Source organism: Thrips palmi, unplaced genomic scaffold (assembly GCF_012932325.1).
Source record: "Thrips palmi isolate BJ-2018 unplaced genomic scaffold, TpBJ-2018v1 HiC_scaffold_15, whole genome shotgun sequence".
In the NCBI taxonomy this organism is placed as follows: Eukaryota; Metazoa; Arthropoda; class Insecta; order Thysanoptera; family Thripidae; genus Thrips; species Thrips palmi.
Genome location: NW_023144624.1, coordinates 10,166,387 through 10,191,110, shown reverse-complemented (window position 1 = coordinate 10,191,110; position 24,724 = coordinate 10,166,387). Strand labels below are relative to the sequence as shown.

General features: G+C 63.1%; 1 protein-coding gene across 5 annotated transcripts in view; it reads left to right on the top strand.

The window, feature by feature from the left end:
• Positions 1 to 24,724, top strand: part of LOC117641490 (heterogeneous nuclear ribonucleoprotein L) — an 81,447-nt gene that overhangs the window by 10,807 nt on the left and 45,916 nt on the right. For all 5 annotated transcript variants that reach the window (XM_034378858.1, XM_034378861.1, XM_034378862.1 and 2 more), the window contains 3 exons: positions 303 to 378; positions 5,672 to 5,757; positions 18,595 to 18,691. In XM_034378858.1, coding sequence (XP_034234749.1) covers positions 303 to 378; positions 5,672 to 5,757; positions 18,595 to 18,691 — 259 coding nt within the window. The remainder of the gene's footprint in view (positions 1 to 302; positions 379 to 5,671; positions 5,758 to 18,594; positions 18,692 to 24,724) is intronic.

Sequence of the window (24,724 nt, the reverse complement as noted above, 5' to 3'; positions counted from 1 at the left end):
CTCCTGGAATCGAGTCGTCCGTTCCTTGTTCCTTCCCGTCTTGCGGGGGTAGGGTGGGGCCGAACGTGTTTCTGGCCGTGGCTGGCTGCTGGCGCTGCTGGGTCGGCTCTCGCTCCGAGTTCCATCCCTTCTTGGCACCAGCCGATGGCGATGGCGGCAGCCCCTCGGGCAGCCCCTCCCGCCAATGCGCCAATGACCGCGGACTGTTTTCCAGGATTCGTTTCAAGGGGTTGTTCTCCAGGCCCGCTTTCGGCGCCTTTTCCGGCCTGTCTTGCTAACGTGTGCTTTCCTTGTGTGTCCAGGTCGGGCAATGACCACGAGCGGCCCAACCACGTGCTGCTCTTCACCATCCTGAACCCGGTGTACCCCATCACCACGGTGAGTATCGTCGGCGTCCCCGCGGCCTCGCGGCTGCTGCGGCCGCTGCGGCCGCTGCGGACTGATTCCGAGAGTTTGTCGCTCTGTCTCTCTCGCACTCCTGGTGCGCTCCCTATAGGTGCGAGAGAGACTCTGCAGGGCTGCTGGTGCCGCTGCTTCTCTCCTTTACGACGTTTGCTTTGTGAAAGGGGGCGCCGCCTCAGCGCCCACCCGTTGCGGTGGCACGGCGTCGTATCGCCATCGCGTTTTTCCCCTGCCTCTTTTCCTGAGCAAAGTGGCGGAATTTGTTTGGCGCGCGGTGGCGTGGGCGGCGGGCTGCTGGCTGTGTACCGCGAGACGCTGCCGCCGCGGTGCGCCGTCGACTGAAGCGACGACCTTTGGCGCCCCGCCGTGCCACGCCGTGCCACGCCGTGCCCCAGCGCGCCAGCCGTCCTCTGGCGATGGCGCTTTCTGTGTGACTTTTCCAAAAGGCCGTCCCTCGCGCCCTGGCCGTCGTCGAAATGTCATTGCTTTTGATTCTGGCGCCATCGGCGACACCTGGTGCCCTGGCCGCCCTGGCCCACTGGGCACGCCGTCGTCGAGGGGGCTCCGCGCGTCGACGCGCCCCTCGGCGTCCGTCCCTGGTGGTTGGCCCGGCCCCGCTCGGCGCGTTCGGCCCAAGATGGGCCGCTCGATAAGCATGGAGGCGTGTGGTGGCGGCGGCATGGCGGCGGTGGAGAGGTTTGGGCCTTGATGCCATCTTCCTTCCCATCTGCCTTCTTGGTGGGCCGCTCGTTTTAGCCCGGCCGGGGCGGCGCGCTGCAGCGCCACCGTCCCCGCACGACATTATGCAGGCGCCTGGCCACAAGGGCCACCACTACGGCTGCAGGCGGCTGCAGGTCACGAGGCCCCTCTCTCTCTCTCGCACCCCCTGCGCAACGCCCCGTGAGTGCGAGGGAGACGGGACGGAGCGCTGTTCGGCCTGCAGGCACTCGGGCACCTGATCGGGCGGCAAACGGCGGAGTGGTGCTGGCCGTTGGCGCCGTTGGCCGTGTCTGTGGACCGTCACGGAGTGCGCGTTGTCGAGCTCTCTCTCTCTCTCTCTCTGCCCGGCCTGCTGTCGCTCGCTCGCTCGCTCCCTCTCCCGTTTATCGCGGATTTCGCAGGCGGAAAAGGCCGAGGAAAAAAGATGCTTGGAGTGCACCGCGTGCCGCCACCGTCGGTAGCACGCCCTTTAAGGGTGTGGCGCACTTACTGGCTGCCCCTATTTTGCCTCGTCCTTTTTTTCTTGTTTTCTTTTTCTTTTTTTTTGTTGGCGTTTACTGCTTGTTACTTGCTTCCATTAACGGGACGGGCTTGATGTGCTCTGCGCGACGCTCCTTGCAAATGGAGTGGCGAGAGGCAGCGGTGGTGGTGGGGTGAGTGTATCCAGTCGGAGTGCATCAAAGAAGCAACCCCATGGACCCCCGCCGCCCCGCCCCCTCCCCTTCCCCCCAGGGGGCGACTCGGGTCGGTATTGCGCCCCCGCTTGTGCCTATGTCTATCGGCTCGTGTCTGTGTGTGCGTGGCTGCGCCTGGCTGCGTCTGTGTGTGTCCGTCTGTCTGTGTGTGTGTGTGTGTGTGTGTGTGTGTGTGTTTACGCGGTGCTCGGTGTTAACAGTGAGCATGATGAAGCGGCGGCCCGGCCGGCCGTGCTGGGCCACTAGGTAAGCAATCGCGTCCGAAGCGCGAGGAGGGATTGGCGCCGCCGCTACCCTCTGAACCCCCTTTCATCTGGACGCTTGACTTTCCGTCTCCGTCCGTGTTTTTTATTTCAAATATTTTTCTTCTTCGAAAAAGATTTTGTTCGGCCCGCTGCGTTGGGCTCCCTCTTCCTCCCCTCCCGGTCGCCGCTCGGCTGGCTGGCTGGCTGTGGCGTAGCGGCGTCGTGGTGGCGCCTGCCCCAGCCTGCCCGCCCGGGGGCAGTGTACTGGTGTGCTGCCCGGCTCAAGTGCGCTTGAAATATTTTCTGTACATAAAGCAGCGGCAGGCAGGCTGCCTGGCCGGCCGGCTGCTTGCGGGGTGGCGGGCTGACCTTGATACGACGCGTTGCTCCCTTTCTCTCTGCGTGTCCGCCCGGCCGCCTCCCGCCATATTGCTGCTGTGGGGCTGCGGCGGGGCTTACGCGGCCACTCTGGCTTTGATGAGGGTCGTAGAGGCGAGGCGAGGAGGCTCTTGTTGCTGGGCCTCCTCGGGGCCTCTGGGTCTCGGTGACCGCGGCGGTGGCGCGCTGGACGACGCGGCGGCTGTTGTTTGCGCCCCGCCCCGCCCCTGCGCCTGGCCGCGGCCTGGCTGCGTGTCTGTAAACACCTTTGACGGTGTTCCCGGTAGTCGTGATGATGGTGGCCCGCGGCCCCGCGGGGTGCCGGTGGTGTTGCCGCGCGCCCGCTCTGGCCCGGGGCGTTCTGGGGTGCCGCGCGCCTGGCGAAGCAGTGTGGCGGCGAGGTGGAGAGGCGAGGTGTGGCGCACTCGGTGCGGTGTGGAGCCCTGGGCTTGTGCCGGGCTTTTGCACTTTGGAGAGGGTTGCCGCCGCTCTCCGCCCCGCCCCGCCCCGCCCCGCCCCGCCGCGCCCGGCCCCATTAGTCACGTTCGCCAGGTTGCCAACAAGTGCCAGCGGGTCTTCCTCGCCGCGCCCCGCAGCCCGCTTCGCGCTTCGCCCTCGGGGGTAATTGCTCGCGGGAAATGCGTGCATACGGGCCGCTCGCCACGCGCTCTCTCGCACACATGGGTGCGCTCTCTCGCACCTTCTGGTGTACCTCCGCGATGCAATGTGCGCCCCCCCCCCTCTCGCGCGCGCGAATGCAATTTTTGGGTCTCTCTTCTGCGTCTTGCGGCTTGTTGGATCGGTCCCCGGCGACCAACGTGACGTGCCAACCACTTTACCTGCCTGGGGGCGGGGCGGGGCGGGGCGGGGCGCTTGGCGGTTCGTCGCGCTGACGGAGTGGCCGATGTGTCGCGCCGTCTGGACCCGCACCTCATCTCACAGTCAGGTGCATTGGCATTGGCACCCTGTTCGGCCTCCTCTCTCTCCGTCCGTCTTCCTCTCCATGGCCCCTGCGAAGCAGCGAGTAGGCAACCCGTCACGCGGGGCTGGCCTCCACAACAATGTGGCCTGCCTGTCGGGCGCCTGTCCGTCCGTCCGTCCGTCTGTCTGTCGTGTTGCGCAAAAAGAAGGCGGCCTTGCAGAAGAAGCGAGATGCCCTCCGCACCATACGTCACTCCAACAGAGAGATTCCTTCCCTCTCCCTCTCACACACACTGGCTCGCGCACTCTCGGGGCATCGGAACCGGATATAAAGCCATCTAGCCACGTTGTTGCGCTGCGGATGCGAGACTCCGACAATGGAGGAGGCATGGGGGGCCGCGCCGGCTGGCTGTCCTGCAGACTGAGAGTCGGTTTGGTCGCTCCGTCTCTCTCGCACCCATACGGGACGCCCCACGAGTGCGAGAGAGACGGAGCGGCGGCGGGGCGCGGCGGGGATGATGAATCGCAATCAGAATGGCATCACGAGCACGTGGCGGCCCGGGCAATAATGCAGTCGGCGAATTGAGACGGGATAGGGGCGTGCTTGCCAGTGTGTGTGTGTGTGTGGATGGCAGCAGCGGGCCGATATTGGATCGTATACCGAGGCGGGGCGGAGGCGGGGCTTGGCCGGCCCGGCCGGGGGCGGTATCGTACACTATGTCCTAGAAAAAGGAGGGTGGGGGCGGCGGGGGCGGCCGCGGAGGTGTGGCCAGGGCCAGGCTAGGCCACCAGGCGTGGCCACCAGGCCCGTGCAACAAGCGGCGCTCTCTTTGTCGAGCAACAAGCACTGCAAGGGGTGCAACAAGCTTCTCCCTCCCTCCCTCTCCCTCGCTCCTGGCCTGCCTGGCCTGCCTGGCCGCGGTGGCGCGGTGCGCCGTCTTGGGCGGAGTCCAGCTCGGCCTAGCGTGGCGGCGGAGGGGAGGGGAGGGGAAGGGAGGGGGCCGGTATTGTTGCAGCCCGTCCGCCGTGAGGGGCAGGGCGCAGGGCGCAGGGCGCAGGGAGCAGGGCGGGGATTCCACGGGACTATTTCCGTGGGCTGCCTTGCGCCTTGCCTTGAGCTGCACTTTCTTTTCCCTTTTCCCGCCGCCCCGATTTTATTTTATTTTATCTTCTCGTTTTGTTTCGCTCCGCGCCCGCAAGATGGATGAGGCTGTTATGGGGTGGGGCGAACCGCCCGTCGGCGCGTCGGGTTGCCGCCGCAGTGTTATCATTGCGCGCTCTATCCGCTCCCTTCGGATTTAATTACCACCGAATCGATATCCAATCTGCAATATGTTGGTGGCAATGGCTGCCTGCCTGGCTGCCTGCTTGCCGCGGCCCTGCTACGCTTGCCGCGCGGTGCGGCCGCGCTGCCTGCACAGTGTGCCGCCCGCCCGGCCGACAGATTCCGAACAGTTACATTTCCACCGCGCTGTCTCTATCTCTCGCTCTCTCTCCAACTCATGGGGACTCTTGCAGGGTTGCGAGTGGGACAGAAAGACGACGCGGCACTGTTCGGAATAGGCCTGCTGGCGCGCCGCGCGCCTCGAGTCTTGAGAATGGCGGTCCCCCTGGTCCCCCTGCCCTCTCCCACCTTATCCTCCCCCTTCCACTGCCCTTCCCTGTCCCTCCCCCCTCCCACCCTTCCCACTCTTTCTCTCTCTATCGCTCTCGGTCCGCGTCTCCCTCGGCTCGCTCTGGTATGCAATCAGGCCAAAGTGGATTAGCCCTTAGGCAGCTCCCTTCGAGCTTATCGTTTGCAACGGTGTGTGTGTGGAGGGGGAGGGGGAGAAAGGAGGTTACGGTCGCTCCCAGGGTGTGGCTCTAAATCAAGAGGCTGCCCATGGAGTCGGGGTAGTAGTGTGTGACCCTTGCCGACCGAGACGCCATGGGCCCGCACCGCCACGCCACGCCCCACCCCGCCCCCTCGCATTTGTCAGATATGAGTTGTTCCCCCATCCCTCCGTTTCCTTACGGGTCTCCGCGCTCAATTCCGGGACCTCCTGAGTCCGCGAAATCCCACTTCTGCCCCTCGTCCCCTTTCCTCTCTGCCTTCTCGCTCTCTGTCTCTCTCTGTCTCTCTCCACGTCGGTAAGCTAACGAGAGCGGATGTGTGCAGGCCCGACCCGACGGCGCGGTGACGGTGCGGTGCAGCGTCATAGAAAAGTTTTTGGCTGAGGAGAGATGAACGAAAGAGCGGCGGTGGCTTTTTTTCCTCCACTCTCTGTGTGTGCACTGTGCTGACGGTCTGTTTTCCTCTGTGTGTTGCAGGAAGTGATCCACACGATCTGCTCGCCCAACGGCAACGTCCAACGAATCGTCATCTTCAAGAAGAATGGCGTCCAGGCCATGGTTGAATATCCTTTAGCGCAACAGTTGTGACCGGTTTTGCTGTGGGTTTTGAGTGACGTCACGGTGTGGATGTTTTGCTCTGCTCCTGGGTGTGTGGGTGTTGTACGGCGTTGGGAAGCGCTACGAGTGCATTGCGGGCGCCGAGCTAACCTAGCGCCCCGGGCTGTGGTGCACCAGAGTGGCTCCGAACCGTGTCCCGTCTGTCTCTCTCTTTCGCACCCTTTACGGGTCGCCCTATCGGGGCGGGGGACGAACAGAGAGGGAGAGAGACTGTCCGGAATGAGCCCGCAGGGTGGTGGAGGAGGGACGACTCGACCCGGTTAGCCACCGCCGGACTGCACCGTCGGGTTGCACAGTGGGCCAGAGGACCGGCGGAGGCGTCCAAAACTCTAGACGCGTTTTGAGCTCCAGAGTCGCTAAATGGGACTCGAACCGAACGTGTGACCCCACTAGTGGATTCCTCGTTTGGAGAGCAATCTATTGGTGGGGTCACACGTTCGGTTCGAGTCCTGTTTAGCGACTCTGGAGCTCGAAACGCGTCTAGAGTGTTGGCCGACCGCGCCGGTCTGCTGGCCCACTGTGTGTCGGGCCGGCCGACGCTGGACGCGGCCAGGGCGGCGCCGTCCGCTGAAAGTGCACCGCGTCATTGGCGTGGCCGTCAGGGCCGCCGGGGCCTTGATGGAGGGCGATGCCAATGGCGATGCCGCCGGCCACTCCGGACTCCAGCCAGTCGTTAATTACGTAGGGATGAAGCCCCGTCATGCGGGGCGTGCAAGGGCGCCGCCAGGGCACCGCTAGGGCCGCAATTGGCGAGCGGTGCGACAACTCGGTGACGTCAGCGCGCTCTCATTGGCGAGGGGGTAAACACTTCAAGAAATCGTGTACAGACTACTCGGTATTACGCTGTATTACGGGTGTTTTACACGTGTATTACGGCCCTAAAATGCCCAAATTTGGCACATTTGACCCGAAAATGGTATTACGATCACGTGTATTACGCGTAATACACGGTTTTTGTGTACAGGGTATTACGGGAGTGGTTACCCCCTCGCTCATTGGATGCTACAGCTGAGCGAGCGCTGTGATTGGTCGGTTCGGCCTGAGTTGTCGTGTGTCTCCCCTCGAGGCTGTCTCTAGAGCAACCGCTCGGAGGATCGTGCTGATAAAAGAGCGAAAAAAAATGTCCATTTCTTTCCTGGTCCGGACCAGCTGTAACAACACATGAGCCGTAGTCGTTGGCGAGCACCTTTTCGACCCGGAACTTGATGGTCTTTCCCCCTCGGCCGCCACACCACACTGTAGCGGCGCTATCTCCGCCACTAGCACTGCATCGCGCAATCTTCCGCCCGGCGTGCAATCTCGCACTGCAAGCGGCGGGCCGGGCAATGGGCTAGAAATAAAAGTTGGCTGGATTTGTGGAGAGCGGGACGGCGAACCCGCTGGCCGCCCCGCGGAAGGAAGTTGGCCGGTTGATGGACGTCCCCCCTGCGTGTGCGTAGTGTATATAAGTATCTACGTGTGAGTGTGTGTGTGTGGCGGCCGGGACGCGTCGCGCCGGATTTTCATCATCCTTTTCTGTGTGTGCCTTTTTTTCCCCCCTCCGGTACACCTCCTCTTGAAAACAAATGTGTCGCTTCTCACACCTTTGCGTGATAAAGAGCCGCGGGCGACCGGCGCCCTCCCTCTCTCTCGCCCTCCACCTCTCCCCGCCCCTCTCCGGTTTTCCATTGCCGCCCGTCTGTCCAGCGGGGTGTGAAGTATGGCGTGCGCGAGGGAGGGAGAGAGTGAGAGAGAGAGAAGCAGGGGAATAAATACTGGGGGAGTTTGCGGCATCCCGTGTGCGGTGCTTTGCAACGTGTGTGTGTGTGCGCGCGCTGGGGTGGGTCGAGGGGTTGTTGGGCCGGGTATGTCGTAGGGTTTCCGTCCTGTGGGGTACACACCGTGCCCTGCTCGTGCGCGGTCCTCGCGGGCGCACGACCCACAAAGCGCGCGGTGAAAAGCGATCGGCGGTTTTATTTTTCTATTTTCCCCCCCTTTTCCTTTTTGGCAAATAAATTTGCCATAAGTGGTGGCCGGTTTGGCGTCTCGGCTCCAATATATATATACGCGAGCGTGGGTTGCCTCGCTGCGCCGCTGCGCCGCCTCCACCCAATAGGGCCGATACAAAGGGAGGGCCTGGGGGCCGCCCGGGGGTGGGCACTCCGCCGCATTGCTTGTGGGGGCCGCGGAGCTGCGGAAGCCTGTGCCACCACGGCCACCACGGCCACCACGGCCCCGTCGGACACGTCGGCCACCACGGCCCCGTCGGACACGTCGGCCACCACGGCCCCGTCGGACACGTCGGCCACCACGGCCCCGTCGGACACGTCGGCCACCACGGCCCCGTCGGACACGTCGGCCACCACGGCCACCACGGCCACCACGGACACGTCGGACACCACGGGGAACACGGCGCCCGCCTGCGAGGTGCGCTAGTTTACAATGTCGGCGGCGCTGCCGCGCTGCCCGCTGCCGTCTGGGGCGGGACGGCGGGACGCGGGACGCGCGGTGCTGTTTTTAACCCGGCGGTGCGCGCGGCGCGGCGCGTGCCTTTGTAGGTGTGGCGCTGACGTCTGTGTACGCGTGCAGGGCCTTCACGGGCCCGCACGGTCAGCGCGCGGGGTTTTTGTTTGCCTGGCTCTTGTTTGGCCGGAGCGAGCGAGCGAGCGGGCGAGCGGGAGCGAGGGAGGGAGGGAGGGAGGGAGCACGCCAGACGTGGCCAGACGGCGTTGCGGCCGCGCCGGGCCGGCCTCGCTCTGTGCCGGGCCGCACACAGCAGTCAGTGCACTGTATCGAGTCCCCGGAGAGAGTGATTGTGCATCGGCAGCGTGAAATGGCTTTGCCGATCCCCGGGGGCTGATTCCGAGCGCCGTTTTCGTCGCTCCGTCTCTTTCGCGCCTGTGCCAGACTACGGGACGCCCCGTGAGTGCGGCAGAGAGGCGACGGGCCGGGCCAGTTTGTGGCTGCGCCAGACTGCGGACGCGCGCCGGTTGACGGGGCGATGGCAGTGGCGGCCCGCCGCGGCCCGGCCGTGGAAATTGGGGGCCACTCCTCGAGGATTTGGGTTTCTTTTCCGACGCGCCTCTCTGTCTCTCTCTCTCTTTCCCGGCCACTTTGCCGCACAATCTACCTCCCTTCCCCACCTTGTCACGCTCTTCACGTGTGTTGCCTCGCCCCTTCTCGCCTCGAGCAGCCCCGAGCGATCGCGGGGTGCATAAGCGATGCACGAGCGTCTTTGAATCTTCCTTTCGGCCTGAGCCTCGCGGGGGGTGGAATCCCGCTCCTCTCACCCTCCGACCGCGCGTGCAAGTACAATGGCTGTGCGAATGTCGGCTGGCGGGCCGCGGGGCGCGCGACGCCCCGGCCGTGTGCAGTGCGGTGCCGCGGCGGTGCTGCCCTCTGGCGGCAAGGTGGGGAAGCGCGGCCAGCAACGCCAGCAACGCCAGCAACGCGGCCAGCGGAATGGAATGGGGCATCTAAATTAAGTGCGAGCGTGCCATGCTTGCTCCGTGCCCCTTCCCCCTCCCCTGCCCCCGACACCACCCCGGGCCCTTCCCGGCGCGGCGTCTGCTAGCCGTCCCTTTCTGTAGGCCGAGCGCGCGCTTGACGGACCCATGACGGGTCTTGGTCGCCGGCCAGCTACGGCCACTCTGCCCCACGGCCCCACGGCCCTACGGCCCTGCGGCCCCGGGGGCCCCACGGCCGGCCCTTCCCCCGCGCGTTGGAAAGCGCAAAGCTTTGATCCGTTGTGGAGCCCTGCGCCCTGCCGCCCCTGTTCCTGTTTCTCGGGACGGAAAGTTGGGAGGGAATTTGTTGGCGGCTGGTCTTGTGAGGCCTCCTCCACGGGCCCTCCCCCGTGGGCCCCTCCCTGGGCCCTCTCCCCTGGGCCCTCTCCCCTGGGCCCTCTCCCCTGGGCCCTCTCCCCTGGGCCCTCTCCCCTGGGCCCTCCCCCCTGGGCCCTCTCCCCTGGGCCCTCTCCCCTGGGCCCTCTCCCCTGGGCCCTCTCCCCTGGGCCCTCTCCCCTGGGCCCTCTCCCCTGGGCCCTCTCCCCTGGGCCCTCTCCCCTGGGCCCTCTCCCCTGGGCCCTCTCCCGTGGGCCCTCTCCCCTGGGCCCTCTCCCGTGGGCCCTCTCCCCTGGGCCCTCTCCCGTGGGCCCTCCCCCGCGGGCCCTCCCCCGCGGGCCCTCCCCCGTGGGCCCTCCTCGAAGGAAACAGGAAAGGGCTGCAGACCTGATTGCACGTCACCCTTGAATAACGGATGACCCGACTCTGCGCCCTGCTCGCTGCAGGCAAGGCCGCGGTGCAACTCGGGGCAGCAGGCAGGCCGCCGGAGCGTCTCTCTCGCACCCGTCTGGGACGCCCACGAGTGCGAGAGAGAGGACCAGCGTGCAGGGCAGCCTTTAGGGCCTGCAGGCGCGGAGATAGTGCGCTGTTCGCCGGCGGCGGGCTACCTTCTGCAACCGGGGACCAACCAAGCGGGCAAGCTGGCGTTGTGCCCCCGGCCGCCCCGGCCCCGCGAGTGTCTGACGCCGTGTACGACGACGCGTGTATGTGCGTGCGCGCGCGCGCGCGTGTGTGTGTGTGTGTATGCGTGTGTACAAGTTAAACTTGCTCCAGCCCGCGCCTCGTCGTAGTGCAGTGCGTCTGACAGGGCGAGGGCGAACGCGGCGGAGGCGGGGGCGGTTGTTACCCTGTTACCCTCCTCCGGCCCGAGTTGAGAGGCTTGCCGAGCGTGGGTGCGCCGCGCGCCGTGCGTGTTTCCGCCGAAAAGTTGTGGTAATGATGTTATATCCGGCCCGGCGGGATTTGCGTGCGCGCACCCCTTTTGTTTAAATTAAATATGCGCGGCCGCGGCGGGGTGGTGTTGGTGGTGGTTGTTTTGGACAAACGCCGGCGATCGCCGCGCACGTGGTGCACGTGGGGCGAGGCAAGGACGGTAATTGAAGTCGCGTTGGCGCCGACGTCTAGTCGCACGTCGTTGCGTCGACGGCGACCTGGTGGGGGCCGACGCCGGGAATGCCACATAGGAAGGCAGCGCGTTTTGTAGAATGATGCAGCTTTGTTAGCGGCGCCTTGGGCACTGCCTTTGGTGCCGCCGGGACGACGCCGCCCTCGTCGTGGACGCGGACGCTGTGCGTCGCCTGCCGGGCGGTGCGCGCGGTGCGTCGACTTGGCACGGTCGCAGCGTCGTGAGTAATAGGTGACGTCACGTGGTCGGGGTGGCTAGGGTCAGGGAGGCCCCGCCGTCCCGCCCCGCCCCGCCCCGTCCCCGAGGCCCTGGCCGTGGCAGTGCGCCGCCTCGCCGCCTCGAGCGGCAGGCCATGAAAAATTCAGCCGCTCGATTCCTTGGGCCGAGATTGGATCGGGAGTTGGTCGATTCCGTGATTAGTTTTTGTTTTTTCATACTTCCGGGCTTTTGGGGCGCGGCGTGGCGCGGCGTGGCGCGGCGGGCGGGCTGGGTCCTGGGCAATGCAATATCCGGGGAAGGCCGAGGTGTCCGCGAGGCTCAGCGAGGCCCTCCGGCCGGCCGGGCCAAGGAGAGGGATTGCCCCGCGGTGGGGCGGCGGGGCGGCGGGGACCGCTGCACCGTTAAATTGGATGCGGACCGACTTTTGTCGCGCCGATGCCGTGCGATGCGTCGGTGAGTCGTGATTGGCTCTCTCTCTAGACTGAAAGTTCGTTTGCCACGCCCCATAGAAAGAGGACAAAAAGTGGTGGGCGCTATTTCGGCCCCCGTGCCCCGTGTGTGTGTGTTGAGGGGGAGGGGGAGGAAAAGCTGTCAGCAGCCAATCAGGCTTCGCGCTCATGGCGGCCATCGGGGTGCCTCGCTACACCGCACGGCGCGGTTTTGGCGACGGTCCGGCTGGGACCGCTCGCTGGGCCCCACTGCTGGGCCACTGCAGGTGCGTGCCAGCCAGTGTGTGCCGCACGGCGGGGTCGGGGCGAGTCGCGAGTTGGAGGGCGAGGCGTAATCGTGTTTGACTGGCCGTGTTTGTTGTTGCCGCATAATAAGATCAACCTCCCACCCCGGCCGGCTGGCTGGCTGGCTGGCTGCCTCGCAACCCCAATCTCCGAGTCGCTGTCTCGCTCGACGCGGCCCGAGTGCCGACGGACTGACGGACGGCAGGGGCGCGGCACACTGGTTGGTGGACTCGTTTGAGCGCGGGGGAGACTTTGCTGCGAATGCTGATCCTTTTCAGGTTAGGTTAGACTGGATTGGCTTTCTCACGCGCACGCCATCAGCATGTGCCGGCGGGGCAGGTTGTTCGGCGAGTCGTTGCTGTGGGAGCGAGGTCCTGGACTGTACCCTTGCTTGGACGCGAGTGGCTGTTTCGCGCGAGGTTCTCACCGCGCCTGTTCGGCAGGTGCGTCGAACCCCTGCTGCCGGCCCCGACTCGGTGGAGGCGGTACCGCGCGGTACGGACTCGGCCCCAACTCGCAAGCGGTGCGTGCGTCAACGTGTGCGCGTCGTTGCGTGCGCCGGCTGCTGGCGAAAGTTGTTGGGCGTCGGCGCCTCGCGGCTGTAGCGGTGGTCGTGTTGTGTTTTGCGTGTCGATGCTGGAGCAGGCCGTCTCGGCGAAGGGCCCCGAAGGGCCCCGAAGCGGCCCGAAGGGTCCCGAAGGGCTGGTCGGACCCAAGGCGGCGGCTTTACTGCCCGTTGAACCTCTGACCTTCTGGCCGAGCAGACGAGCACGGGTTGGGTTTGCCGCCCGAGGCGACCGCCCGGCGCAGCAGCGCGGTGCCCTCTCCGGCAAGGCACGACCAGGTCCGCAGTTCGGCCAACTTTATCGCTAACTAGATTTGAAGCTTGTCCCCTCCGTGGCGGCTCCATCTTTTCCCGAACTCTGCCCGCCCCCCGCCGCCTCACTCACTCAGCTCAAAACCCCCGTGAAAACGGGCAGAGGAAAAAGAAGAAAAAAGGGGAGGGGGTTGAATTTTGTTCAAAAGTTGGCTTGCCTGGCGACTCGTGCCTGTTGGTTTTCATTCCCTAGTTTAAATGTTTTGAGACGCTGAATTGAAGCGCTGCTCTGGAGCCTCTCTGGCTGGAGCCTCTCTGGCTGGAGCCTCTCTGGCTGGAGCCTCTCTGGCTGGAGCCTCTCTGGCTGGAGCCTCTCTGGCTGGAGCCTCTCTGGCTGGAGCCTCTCTGGCTGGAGCCTCTCTGGCTGGAGTCGTGGCGGGGGCGGGCGAGGCGAGAAAGGCGGATGATGCGTATTGTACATGTCCTCATGCATGATGCATTCAAATTTGTTTGATAGAGCCGAGGCCCGCAGACTCGCTCGCGCTGCCGCCTGGCGCTGCGCGCCTTGCGTCCCGGCAATGGAGAAGCGGAGAAGCAGGAGAGGAAAAGGAGGGAGAGGATGCTTAAAAAAAAGAGACAAAGACAAATAAAGCTGGCGAGCTAATTTGGCCAAGGCAAGTGGTTGCGGCCCTAAACGCTGTCTCTCTCCCCCTCTCCGGGCCACGTGGCCCCGACGCGGCCCCGACGTGGCCCCACTCAAGGTAGCCGAAGTGGCGCTTCATTTGTCTTGTTCGTTCCATTTCTCCAGGGATCTCTCCAGCGCCGTTCCGTTCGCTCTCCGGCAGCTGGCCCGCTCGCTTCCGCCCTCTCTCGGCGATCGTCAGAAACCCGTTCGTCATTGGGGGCCCTCCTCGGGGCCCTCCTCGGTAGGGTCCTCGGGCCCTTGTTCTGCTTGCCCGTGCTCTTTTGTCCCGTATATCGTGCCGCCGTGCCGCGAGGGGCTCCGCGCTACGCGGGGCTGTGCGTGCGTGCGCGCTTCCCCGCCGCCACCCGATCCAGATTGGACTGCCTCTCCCCCCCCCCCTCTCTCTCTCTCACCTTTCCCTTCCTGGCTGTTGGCGTGGCTGTTGACGCCGGGGAGTCCGCCTGCTAGTCTGTCTGTCTATCTGTCTAAGCGGCGGTCGTCACGTGACTATGCCAAGTATGCCGGCCGTCCCAGGCGGGACTCAACGTAGCAGGGAGCGTTTGGCCGTGCCGTCTGCCTCGCACCCCCGCGGCAGCGCGGCACGCCCCGCGAGTGCGAGAGAGACGGAGCGAGGGTTGGTCCGGGCTGCTGGAATGCGCCGTGCGCAGTCGCCCCTCGTTAGCGGCCCGGCCGTGCCTGGCCGTCATCGCCGTCAAGGTTTCTTTGGCCGGCGTGACGGCCTGGCGTGGGGTGGACGGGGACGCTGGCCGACGCTGGCCGACGCTGGCTGTCCCGGCCGCGTCCCGCGTTCCTTCCTCGGAAATGGAGTCGTCAGCGTTATTGTATTGTGCCGGGCTGCCGGGCGGTCGGGCTGGCGGTGCAGCCCTGATGGAAAGAAACACTCGGCTGGCTGTTTCCGCTCGACTCCCCCCCCCCCTTTCCCCTTCCCTGCACTGCCGGCCCGGTGAAGGGTGGCGGCAGCGCGGCGAGCCTCCAGCGGGGCGCCGTGGAGGTAGGCACTACGCGCGCTGGCGTGCGCGCCGACCCGTCGACTGCCTACCCGCCGGGCGCTCCTGCGCTCCGCGTCGCTCTGCGTGGAGCGGAGCGGGAGCGCGCGCCGCGCCGAGTGGCGGGGAGCAGGCAGCTTCTAGCCAGTCAAGTGGGGAGAGGCAACTTTTAATGAAGTCCAGGCGCAGCCAGGCGGCCCGTTCTCCAAACACACGGCGTGCAGGCCGTCAAGGCCTCGAGGACGCGCGGCGCACGGGCTGTGGAGCGCTCTACCGCTCTGCGGTGCACAGTGAGCCTGAGGACCGGCGCTGGCGGCCAAAACTCAAGACGCGTTTTGAGCTCGAGTCGCTTTGGAGGACTCGAATCGAGCTTGTGACCCCCCAGCGAGGGGGCAAAAACTCGCGCAATCATGTGTACACGGCCCCCGAAATCACACGCGAATCATTGACAATCACGCGAAATCAAGCAATCCGAAATCAACCAAAATCACTAAAATCGACCGAAATCAGGCAGAATCACACGAAACCAGGCAAAATCAGTCCGAAATCATTTCTTTCCGAACACAATCACACACAATCACGCTCGACATCACCCTGCTGCGTCGCAAAGGAAGGCAGAATCAGCCATGAAATCAATTAAAACCATGCGCAATCATTGCGTTTTCCGAATCATGTGTACACGAAAATCCCGAGTTTTTGCCCCCTCGCCCCCCAGCAACCGCAATGGATTCCTCGTTCGGCGAGCAATCCGTTGGTGGGGTCGCACCTTCAGTTCGAGTGCCATTTAGCAGATCTGGAACCCAAAACCCGTCCGGGATTTTTTGGATTTTGGCCCACTGCGCGGTGCGGAGTGTTTGTTTATCTGGTGGGAAAAGGGGCGCGTCGCGTCGCTCGGCGTCGCTTGGCGTGGGCCGAAGGGTCGCCGTCCGCCTCCTGGACATGACGAGCGTCGACCGCCAGGCGCGGAAGGGCTGGAAGGGCCGAGGCAGGTGGCGACCCTACCCTGCACCTGTCCTGTCGATGGCTGCGGATTGCCGGGGTCCGTCTGTCCTGTTTGTCTGTCGGTCTGTCCGCACTCCGGGGCACGTCCGCTCGCCCGTCCGCGCGTCTGGCTGGTCTGGCTGGGAGGGTTGGCGCCGTGCTCTGGTCGTCGGGACCCGCGTGGAATGTGCGCTGGAGCCTGGCTGGAGCCTGACTGGAGCTGCACGAGACGTCGTCTGGAAGCCTGTCCGCTGGCGTCCGTCCGCCAAGTCTGGCGTGGCCGACTGTGGCCGACTTTGCCGCCGTTTCTCCGGTTTCTCTCTCCGCCTCGGCCGTCCTTTCGGCCGCGGGTTTCCCGCGGGTTGCCCGCGGGGTAATCCAGCCAATGTTTTCGTAATGCCTTGCGGCGCGGCGGCGCGTATATACAGTGCCTACGCGCGTAACCATAATTCAGAATTAAGACGACGCCGTTGCTCGGTGGCGCCGCCGCGGTGGTGTGTGTGTGTGTATGTGCGTGTGATAGTGGGGGAGGGGGTGGGTGGACGTCGGAATCCGCCCGCACCTCGCGCGTTTCCACCTTTTTTTGCCGGGCGGGTGGCGCCGAGGCGGGTGCCGAGGCGGGCGAGGTCCCGCTGGGGGTCGATGGCGGGGCGGGGCGCGGCGCGCACGGAAAAAAAGAAATTCGCTGATTCAACGAGAAAATCGCTGATTCAGCGAATTTCGGCCTTCTAGATTTGAGACGAGGGGCAAATTCGCTGAAACAGCGAACTTTTGTTCGCCAAACAAATATTCGCTGGAATAGCAAACAAATATTGCTGGGATTGCGATTCATGAACGCTGGGCAGACATGGGATATTGGCTAGGAATGTGTTAGCGACTTCTGTTCGCTGAAATAGCGAACAGTCTTTGCCCTAGCAAAAAGCGTATCGCTGGCTCATCCAGCGTTAACATGCTTGCTGCTTGACGTTGGTCCAACCCAATGGATTTGCACCGTATGGTACCAGGTGACGCTCAGCTTGACAAATATTCAACCTCAGTAGGATTTGAACCCGTGATCTCCTCAATACGAGACGCACGCTTTGCCTCCAGACTACCATGTCATTCTCCTCGCATCAGCCAGAGGTTCGCACTTGTGTCCTGCGCCCACCTTTGGCATGGTGTTTGTTCGTTTAGCAAATAAATTCGCTCGTAGGTAGGCAAAATGTGATTGCTAAATTAGCCAACTGGAGTTCGCTAAACTAGCGTTCTAAATCCTTGTGTCAGCGTTTATTTTCGCCACTTCAGCGAACTTTAGTCTAGCAAACGCAGTTTCGCTGGAGTAGCGAAATAATTTTTTTCCGTGCGGCGTCGCGGCCGATTCAAGATTAGACGCTGTGCCGCGTCATCTGGCGTGTGCCGGCCATAAAAGTGCGGAGGCGTTCGCTGGAAGCAGAGGACGGCGGGGGTGGGTGCCCCACTGGGTGCCCCACTGGTTGGTGGCCGTGGGTGCTGGCAGGGGGTGGCAACAGCCTAGTGCGCGCGTGAAGCTATGCGCGCCGCTCGGGCCGGCAAGGAGCGGCGCTCGGGCCGGCAAGGAGCGGCCGGGCGGCTGGGCCGCGCGGCCGAACCAAATTAAACAGAACTTTGTCAAAACTGCATCGAACTGAGTAAACGAGGTCATTTTTAGATTCTACGCAAAATTTCCTATCCGTGAGTGACAATGGAATGGACTTTTGGATATGTAAAACAGTTCTAAAATCAATTTGAAAACCAAATTTACGGCACCAGACAGCCGACTTGAAGTTTCCCTTTCACTAAAAAAGCTATTTCCGTTCGTTTTAGGTCCATACATACAGCGAGCCGATTGTTGGCCACTATTTTCCGGGTTGCTTGGTACACTTGGAACGCCAATACGACTTCTGTAGCAGAAATGCCGATCCAAAAACTAATTTCCATTTTTGGTCCAAAATTGTATTTTGCAACTTTGGAGGTTAAAAGCACAGTTTGATATAGGTTTCTCAGCATTGTCAACCTCACTAAGCAACCCAGAATTCAATTCTCTATCGCCCTGCTGTGTTGGATTTGCAAAAGGAGGTCAAACTTCTAATTGAAACGAAAAGGCCCGAAGCGCTGCAAAACCGCCAAAACAGTTCAAGTATTTTGTGGAGCTTAATGTGTGAAAACTATTTCTCAGATTGTAAATCCAACCACACCACCTTGTAGGCCAGTCAATTCTACAGCTCCATTGTAAGTTTCATCGCAATCGGAGACCAAGAGTAAAGACAGCTATAATAATTGTAAATCCCATCAGTTTGGTTGATTGGTCGAACGGGCGCAAGTATGAGAAATCGCTGCGGCAGATTTTTGCAGCTAACTTTAAAATATATTCTGCCGCCTTCACTCTTGGTCTCCGATTGCGATGAAACTTACAATGGAGCTGTAGAATTGACTGGCCTACAAGGTGGTGTGGTTGGATTTACAATCTGAGAAATAGTTTTCACACATTAAGCTCCACAAAATACTTGAACTGTTTTGGCGGTTTTGCAGCGCTTCGGGCCTTTTCGTTTCAATTAGAAGTTTGACCTCCTTTTGCAAATCCAACACAGCAGGGCGATAGAGAATTGAATTCTGGGTTGCTTAGTGAGGTTGACAATGCTGAGAAACCTATATCAAACTGTGCTTTTAACCTCCAAAGTTGCAAAATACAATTTTGGACCAAAAATGGAAATTAGTTTTTGGATCGGCATTTCTGCTACAGAAGTCGTATTGGCGTTCCAAGTGTACCAAGCAACCCGGAAAATAGTGGCCAACAATCGGCTCGCTGTATGTATGGACCTAAAACGAACGGAAATAGCTTTTTTAGTGAAAGGGAAACTTCAAGTCGGCTGTCTGGTGCCGTAAATTTGGTTTTCAAATTGATTTTAGAACTGTTTTACATATCCAAAAGTCCATTCCATTGTCACTCACGGATAGGAAATTTTGCGTAGAATCTAAAAATGACCTCGTTTACTCAGTTCGATGCAGTTTTGACAAAGTTCTGTTTAATTTGGTTCGGCCGCGCGGCCCAGCCGCCCGGCCGCTCCTTGCCGGCCCGAGCGGCGCGCATAGCTTCACGCGCGCAATAGGCTGTTGCCACCCCCTGGTGCTGGCGGTGTGCAGTCACGCCGGGAGAAACCCGCGAAGACGCGATGACGTCACGGGGTTGTGCAGCCCCCGCCCCCGCCCCGCCCTGGTTATGACTATCCTATGCGGTGTCCCCGGTGTCCCCCCGCCTGCCGGCGTCCGTTATCAGCGGAGCAGTGCGTGGTGGTGGGGACGGGTGGGCGATTTCGGAGCCACATAGAGAGCGCTCCCCGGTTTGTGTCGTTGTTTGTTTTTCTCTTGCTGCTGTTGTTCCTTAACGCCATGCTCACGTTCGACAACGTGGACAACGCACAGCGCGCCAAGGATGCGCTACAAGGAGCAGACATATACTCCGGCTGCTGCACCCTCAAGATAGACTTCGCAAAGGTGAGTCCCTTTACTTCCTTTTTCGTTTGCCGGGTGTGGTCCCGGCTTGTGACGCGATTTTCTCGCGCGCAATGTGAGAGCAATATCGCTGCTGTTGGCGTCGCTTTTTCTTCTTTTTATGTGTGTGTGTCGGCGTGGCGCGGTTCGATGCCCGACCCGCGCGCTAACTCGCATAGATTCCCCTGCCCTCCCCCTCGCCGTCCCCCCCGGGCCCCGGGCCGTGCCGGCACTCCCCCGGGTGACAGGTGTGTGCTGCAAGTTTGTCGGTGGAGGCGACAGCGCGACAGCCCCGGGGTGCCGCGCCGCACCGCGCCGCACGCAGGGGATTCTGATCTCTATCGACACCGGACGGCCGGCAAGGCAGGGCAAGCCGTCGCCAGCGTCACTGGGTGTTTACGTTCACCTCCGCCCCGCGGCCCCTCCCCCCTAGAGGGCTGCCCCGGGCTGGCCGTCGTCGGCGTGGTGCGTGTGGGTGTGGCCGAGGCCGCCTTTGTGCTCCCTCCTGCTCGCGGAGGAGCTCCTCCTGTACGGGCCTTACCTTCTTCCCCGCCCGCTCCGCCTGGGTGCAGCCAAAGTGGCCGCCTTTTCGGAGTTCCCCTCTCTCGCTCCCCCGCCCCGCCCACCCCCTGATGAGGTCCCCGATCAAAGGATGTCATGACTGCCCCGGGTAGGCGGAGGAGGAAAGGGGGCGCCTTTTTCCTCGTGCGAAGTTGGCCGTGTGTGTGTGAGTGTGTGCAGGGATATGGGGAAAGGGAGGCTGCCGGGACCCGGCCGGCCGACCCGCCAAAGTCGAGTCGAGTGGCGGAGTCCGTGACGCCGGCATGCAGTGGGGTTGTCGTGGTCAGGGCGTGGCGGTTTTGTGTGTCCGAGTGTGTGTGTCCGAGTGTGTGTGTGTGTGTGAGTGTGTGTTGGTGTCGGCAATGGGCTCGGCCCCCTCCAACCACATTGCTTTCGGGCCGATGCCGAGGGGGGGGAGGCGGGGAGATCGCCCAGGAGGGAGCAAGTTCAATAATTGAATTAGGTGGCGGGGGGATGGCGACCCGTGAGGTGCCTGGGAACACCCCCCCCCCCCTCGGTCCTCGGCGTGTGGTTGCAGCGGGTGTGCCGCCGTGGCGTTGGCAGTCTCCTTGGCGATCGACTCCAGCGGCAGCCGGAGGGAGAGAGACAGAGACAGGCTGGCCGGGAACCACGCGGCGAGGAGCGTAGGCGACGTGGCCGCGCATTCCCGCCGTATGGCCCATATCGCACTACACTGTGCCAAAAAAAAAAGAACAAAAACGGAGCGGGTTGGCCTTAAATTGAAATTGGCGACTGGGTGCGTTTTCCATTCGTGCCTCTGAGGCGTATATGTACTAACTGCAGCGCGTGCGCGTGGTTTTGTTTCCCTAGTCTCCCTGCAGAGCGTACCGCCCCCATGTCCGGCATAATCAAGTGACCCCCGGGCGTGCACAGAAAAAACATAGGGCTCGTTTCTGCTTTTTTTCATCTCCCACCGCGAAAAAATGTTTTTCCATCAAGTTGGGAGTGTGTGTGTGCGCGCGTGCGTGCGGGTGTGTGCGTGCCGTTTTTCCGTTTTCTGTTTTTTAAAATGATTTTTTTTTCAATTGACGTGTAGGCCTGCTGACTGTCGCGCTCTTTCGGCCGAGAGTGCCATCGTTCGCCCTTCCGCTTCCACTGTCCGCGCAGTCTGACGCTGCGCCGCGCTTTTTCCTTTTTCCCTTTCCTTTTTTCTCCAGTCTCTACTTTATCCGTTTTTTTTTTACTTCTACTCTGGAGAGCAGCGGACGGTATCTGCATACGAAACAGCTGGCGCCTGACACGGCTCGGCTCGCGAGGGCTGGCTCGGCTCGCCTGTCTGCCAATTCCGGAGTTGACCAAGAAAGTCTGTGCTTATGCATGGCGCTGGCTGGCTGGCTGGAAGTCTGGCTGGAGGGCTGGCGGGCTGACTGGCTGGCTGGCTGACTGACTGGCTGACTGGCTGGCTGGCTGGAAGTCTGGCTGGCGGGCTGGCTGACTGGCTGGCTGGCTGGCTGACTGGCTGGCTGGCTGACTGGCTGGCTGGCTGGCTGGCTGGCTGGCTGGCTGGCTGGCTGGCTGGCTGGCTGGCTGGAAGTCTGGCTGGAGGGCTGGCGGGCTGGCTGGCTGGCTGACTGGCTGGCTGGCTGGCTGGCTGGCTGGCTGGCTGACTGGCTGGCTGGCTGGCTGACTGGCTGGCTGGCTGACTGGCCGGCCGGCGAGCCGGAGCTTGCTTGCACACCGTACCTCCTCGACTGTCGTCGCTCCGCTCCGGACAGGAAGGGAAAGCAATATTCCTTTTGCGGTGCTGGAGTCCACGACCACAGTGGCCGGGCCCTGGCCGTGGTGTTGGCGTAGGAGCGCACTCTGTGTAGGCGTGACGGAGACTAACCAAATTAGGCCCCTGTGAGGGCGTGCTGGCCGTGCTGAGTGTGGGGGGGAGTGACCCGGAAAGCGGGGTGGGCTGGATTCCGCGCAGTGCCGACGTCCGACTGCCTCTCTCGCACCGGTACGCAGCGCCCCGTGAGTGCGAGAGAGAGAGACGTCCTAATCGGAGTCAGGCTGCCGGGCGGCATTTGCTTTGCAAAAAGCATCTGGCTGCTGCATTGGGTGTTGGGAGGGACGGGACCACAGTGGGCCAGAAGACCGGTGGAGGCGGACAAAACTCTAGACGCGTTTTGAGCTCCAGAGTCGCTAAACAGGCCTCGAACCGAACGTGTGACCCCACCAATGGATTCCTCGTTCGGAGAGCAATCCATTGGTGGGGTCTTACGTTCGGTTCGAGTCCTATTTAGGGACTGGAGCTCAAAACGCGTCTAGAGTTTTGGCCGCCTCCACCGGTCTTCTGGCCCACTGTGGGGACGGCACAGCAGCGCCCGGGCCTCGGGATTAATTGGCAGTCCCGGGGGCACTTCCCCGCCGCCGAGTACGCCCTACGGGCCGGCCGGGCTGATTCTTGACGCGTCGGACGAACAGCGCTTTCGTCGCTCTCTCTCCCTCTCTTACGCGAGGCCCCCGTCATCTGGGTGCGGCGGAGAGTGAGAGAGACGGAGCGACCTGCCGGCTGGGCCTGTCCAGATACGTACAGTGGAGATCCAGCAGTAATGACCGGCCGCGGCCGGGCGACACGGCGACACGGCCGGGGCATGTCCAGCCCAGCCGACACACCGCAGCCTGGCCGTGTACTGAGTGTGTTTGTGTGTGTGTGAGTGTGATGTGTTCGGCCCCGGGGCACTGCTTTGGGGCCAGTACACACTAGGCACTGAATTTCGAGGGGGGGGGGACGCTACCCGGGACGACAAACCAAAGCCGACCCGACCTGGCCGTCATCGCCCGCGCCGTGGTCCTCTTCGCTCTCCTCTCCCACCCCCACCCTCTCTATCCCGCCCGCCTCGCCGTCCGCGCGGTGTGTGTGGCAGTAAATGCAGAATTCGCGTGCATCGGCACTCTGTTTTCTCGCCCGCCCTCTAATGCACTCTGGGCGTGTGTGTGTGTGCATGTGTGCGTGGCGATTGAAAATTATGGCGGGAAAAGGGTTGAGAGGGGGTTGGGGCTTGGGGCGAATCGGTGGGTCGGAATGGCGACAGTGAATGGTGCGATCGGCACTGTGTTGATCCTCATTGTATTTGCATGGCGTTAACATGTGTAGGGGCGTTGTCCGCGCGGCGCCCCCCAATGCGCGCGCGTGTGTGTGTGTTTGTGTGTGGGTGCTGCCGCTGCTAGTGTGTGTGTGCAAATTGCGACGGTGTGTGGCTGCGTAATACAGACACTACTGCGCGCTCCGTTTAGTTATTTTTTGCTTCTCCTTGTCCTGCGTGGCGGGGCGGGGCGTGTCGTGGCGGGGATCTCGATCCCATTCCGTGGGGTGAGTGGTGACCTCGGCGCCGTCGTCTTCCCCGCGCGTTTTCGCCGAGGGCTGCGTTTTGTCTGCGTCTCTGTCCCTCTCTTGCCTTTTGGGCAGACGGCGCGCCTGCCTGCCGGACGCCGTGCGGTGGGGCGTAACTGTAATATCCTCTGAATAATATGCCCCACTTGACACGGTGAGCGTCCGCCCGGCCCCCTGCCATCCCCCTGCCCCGCTCTCGCCGCCTGGGCGCCGGCCGCCGCCTCCCTCCGCTCTGGCCTAATATGAATTGTCCCACTGTGCGGGCAATGTCTCGAGACGGTAGTTGCCGAGCAAAACGGGGGGGGGGGGCGTTGCCGGCGCGCCGTCCCGAAGCACGCCCGAGTGGAAGGCGGTTCCGGCCGAGGGGGCTTGCATGAGAGGGAGGGAGGGAGAGAGTTAATTTGTCGGCTTGTCCGGCCGGTGCCGCGCTGGCGCCGTGTGACGCGCGTTATGAAGTTGCCGCGCGATTCTGCCTCCTTGTTTACGGCGGTCCCCGGCGCTCGCGCGCTCTCTCCCTCCCTCGCCGGCACCATCTCTCTCTCTCCTTCTCGCCGCCTTTTCTCTTTCCGTGCTTTATCGCTCGGGTTTTGTGTGCAGTGTAGTGTTAGATTCCCCCGGAGCGGAACCAACCAGAACCGGACTGTGCCGGCCGGGGCGGGGCCGCGGAGCCGCCGGGGTGGAGGAAGTGGGGTGGCGGCGCCGGGATTTGAACCCGCGTGAACCTGGAGGCGCAGAGGCCTGAGCGGCGGGAAAGCTCGGGTTTTCTTTCTGTGCGGCCCAGCGCTGCGTTGGTGCGGCCAAGGCCCTGCTGGCCTCGCCGACGCCCCCCTGTGTTAATCTGTTGCGAGTCAGGTTGTCGGCTGTGAGGAATGGCCCGTCGTGCGTTGCATGCTGCTTGCTGCGCGAGGTGTGGCAGGCGGCCCTCCGCCTGAAGCCCTGGAGGGAGGGCAGTCCGTCGGCGTGGCCGCGCGGCGGGGCGGTATCGCGGTGTATCGGCCGGGCCGGCCTGCACTGGCCGGCGGGGCGTCTTGGCGGCGGCGAGCGAGGCCGGCGAGGGTGCGCGCTGCCCCGGCGCTGCCCCGAAACTTTGGAGCGGTCGAATTTTACAACTTGGCCGCTCCGGCGCGCCCCGCTCGACTTTGCGGCCGGTAACGGCGGTAACGGTGCGCCGGGGGGCAGGGTAGGCGGCGGGTGGGGGTTTAAATTTAAGTTGGGCGTGCGGCGGTGGATTATACGGCGAGGAGTTTGCGCCTCGCGCCCCGCACGGCCTGGACGGCGTGGACACTGCATGCAAGCCGCCCGGCAAGTGCGCCGTGCCCGCCGTACGCCGCACGGCAAAAAGGGTTGGCCCCGCCCACTTTTTTTGCGGTGGCGTGCCATTTATGGATAGAAAATGGGAACGACCGCGAACCGTGGGCCGTCCCCGGGCCGTCCCGAACGGTTGCGAGAGAGACGGAGTCGGCCGGCCCTCTGACCACCGCGATGTTCTCGCTGCAATTTCCGCGTGCATGCTCTGTGGCCGGCCCGCCGCCCGCATTGATTTTCGATTGCGGTTTTGCCGGCGATTGGTCATTGGCCACGTCGACCCGTCTGCCCCCCCCCCCCCCCCCCCCCCCCCCCTCCCCGGCACCACGACCCCAATCAGGCACAATTAAGGTTTTTGTTCCGGCCGAGTGGCGGCCCGCCGGTGCATTGATCGCGGTTCATCGGGGAGGCTCCGCCTGGCACCGCCACCAGAGGGAGAGAGACAGGGGGGAGGGGGGGGGAGGCAAGATGGGTGGCGCGGCTAACGGTCGCCCGGCGAATCGACTGCAAAGTAGGGTCATCGGGATGAGGCTCGCAAGGCGGTCGTTGGCTTAAATTCCTAATACTTTCTGCCGGCCCTTCGGACTCCTCCCTCCCCCGCCCAGCCCTTCGGCCCTCCGCCCCTGCGTCCTCCAGTGGCGTGCCACGGCGTGCCGTCGCAAAGGGGATGGTGCAGTCATGCCGACGATGGTTTGGCGTGGTCACGAAGATTACGGTGGCGGAGGACTTGTCGGCCTCTGGCCTCTCCCTCCCTTCGTCCGCGGTGGCGGCGTCTCCCCTCGTCATCGTGTTGTTCCCTTTGCGTGCCCTTCTTCGCCTCGTCCTCC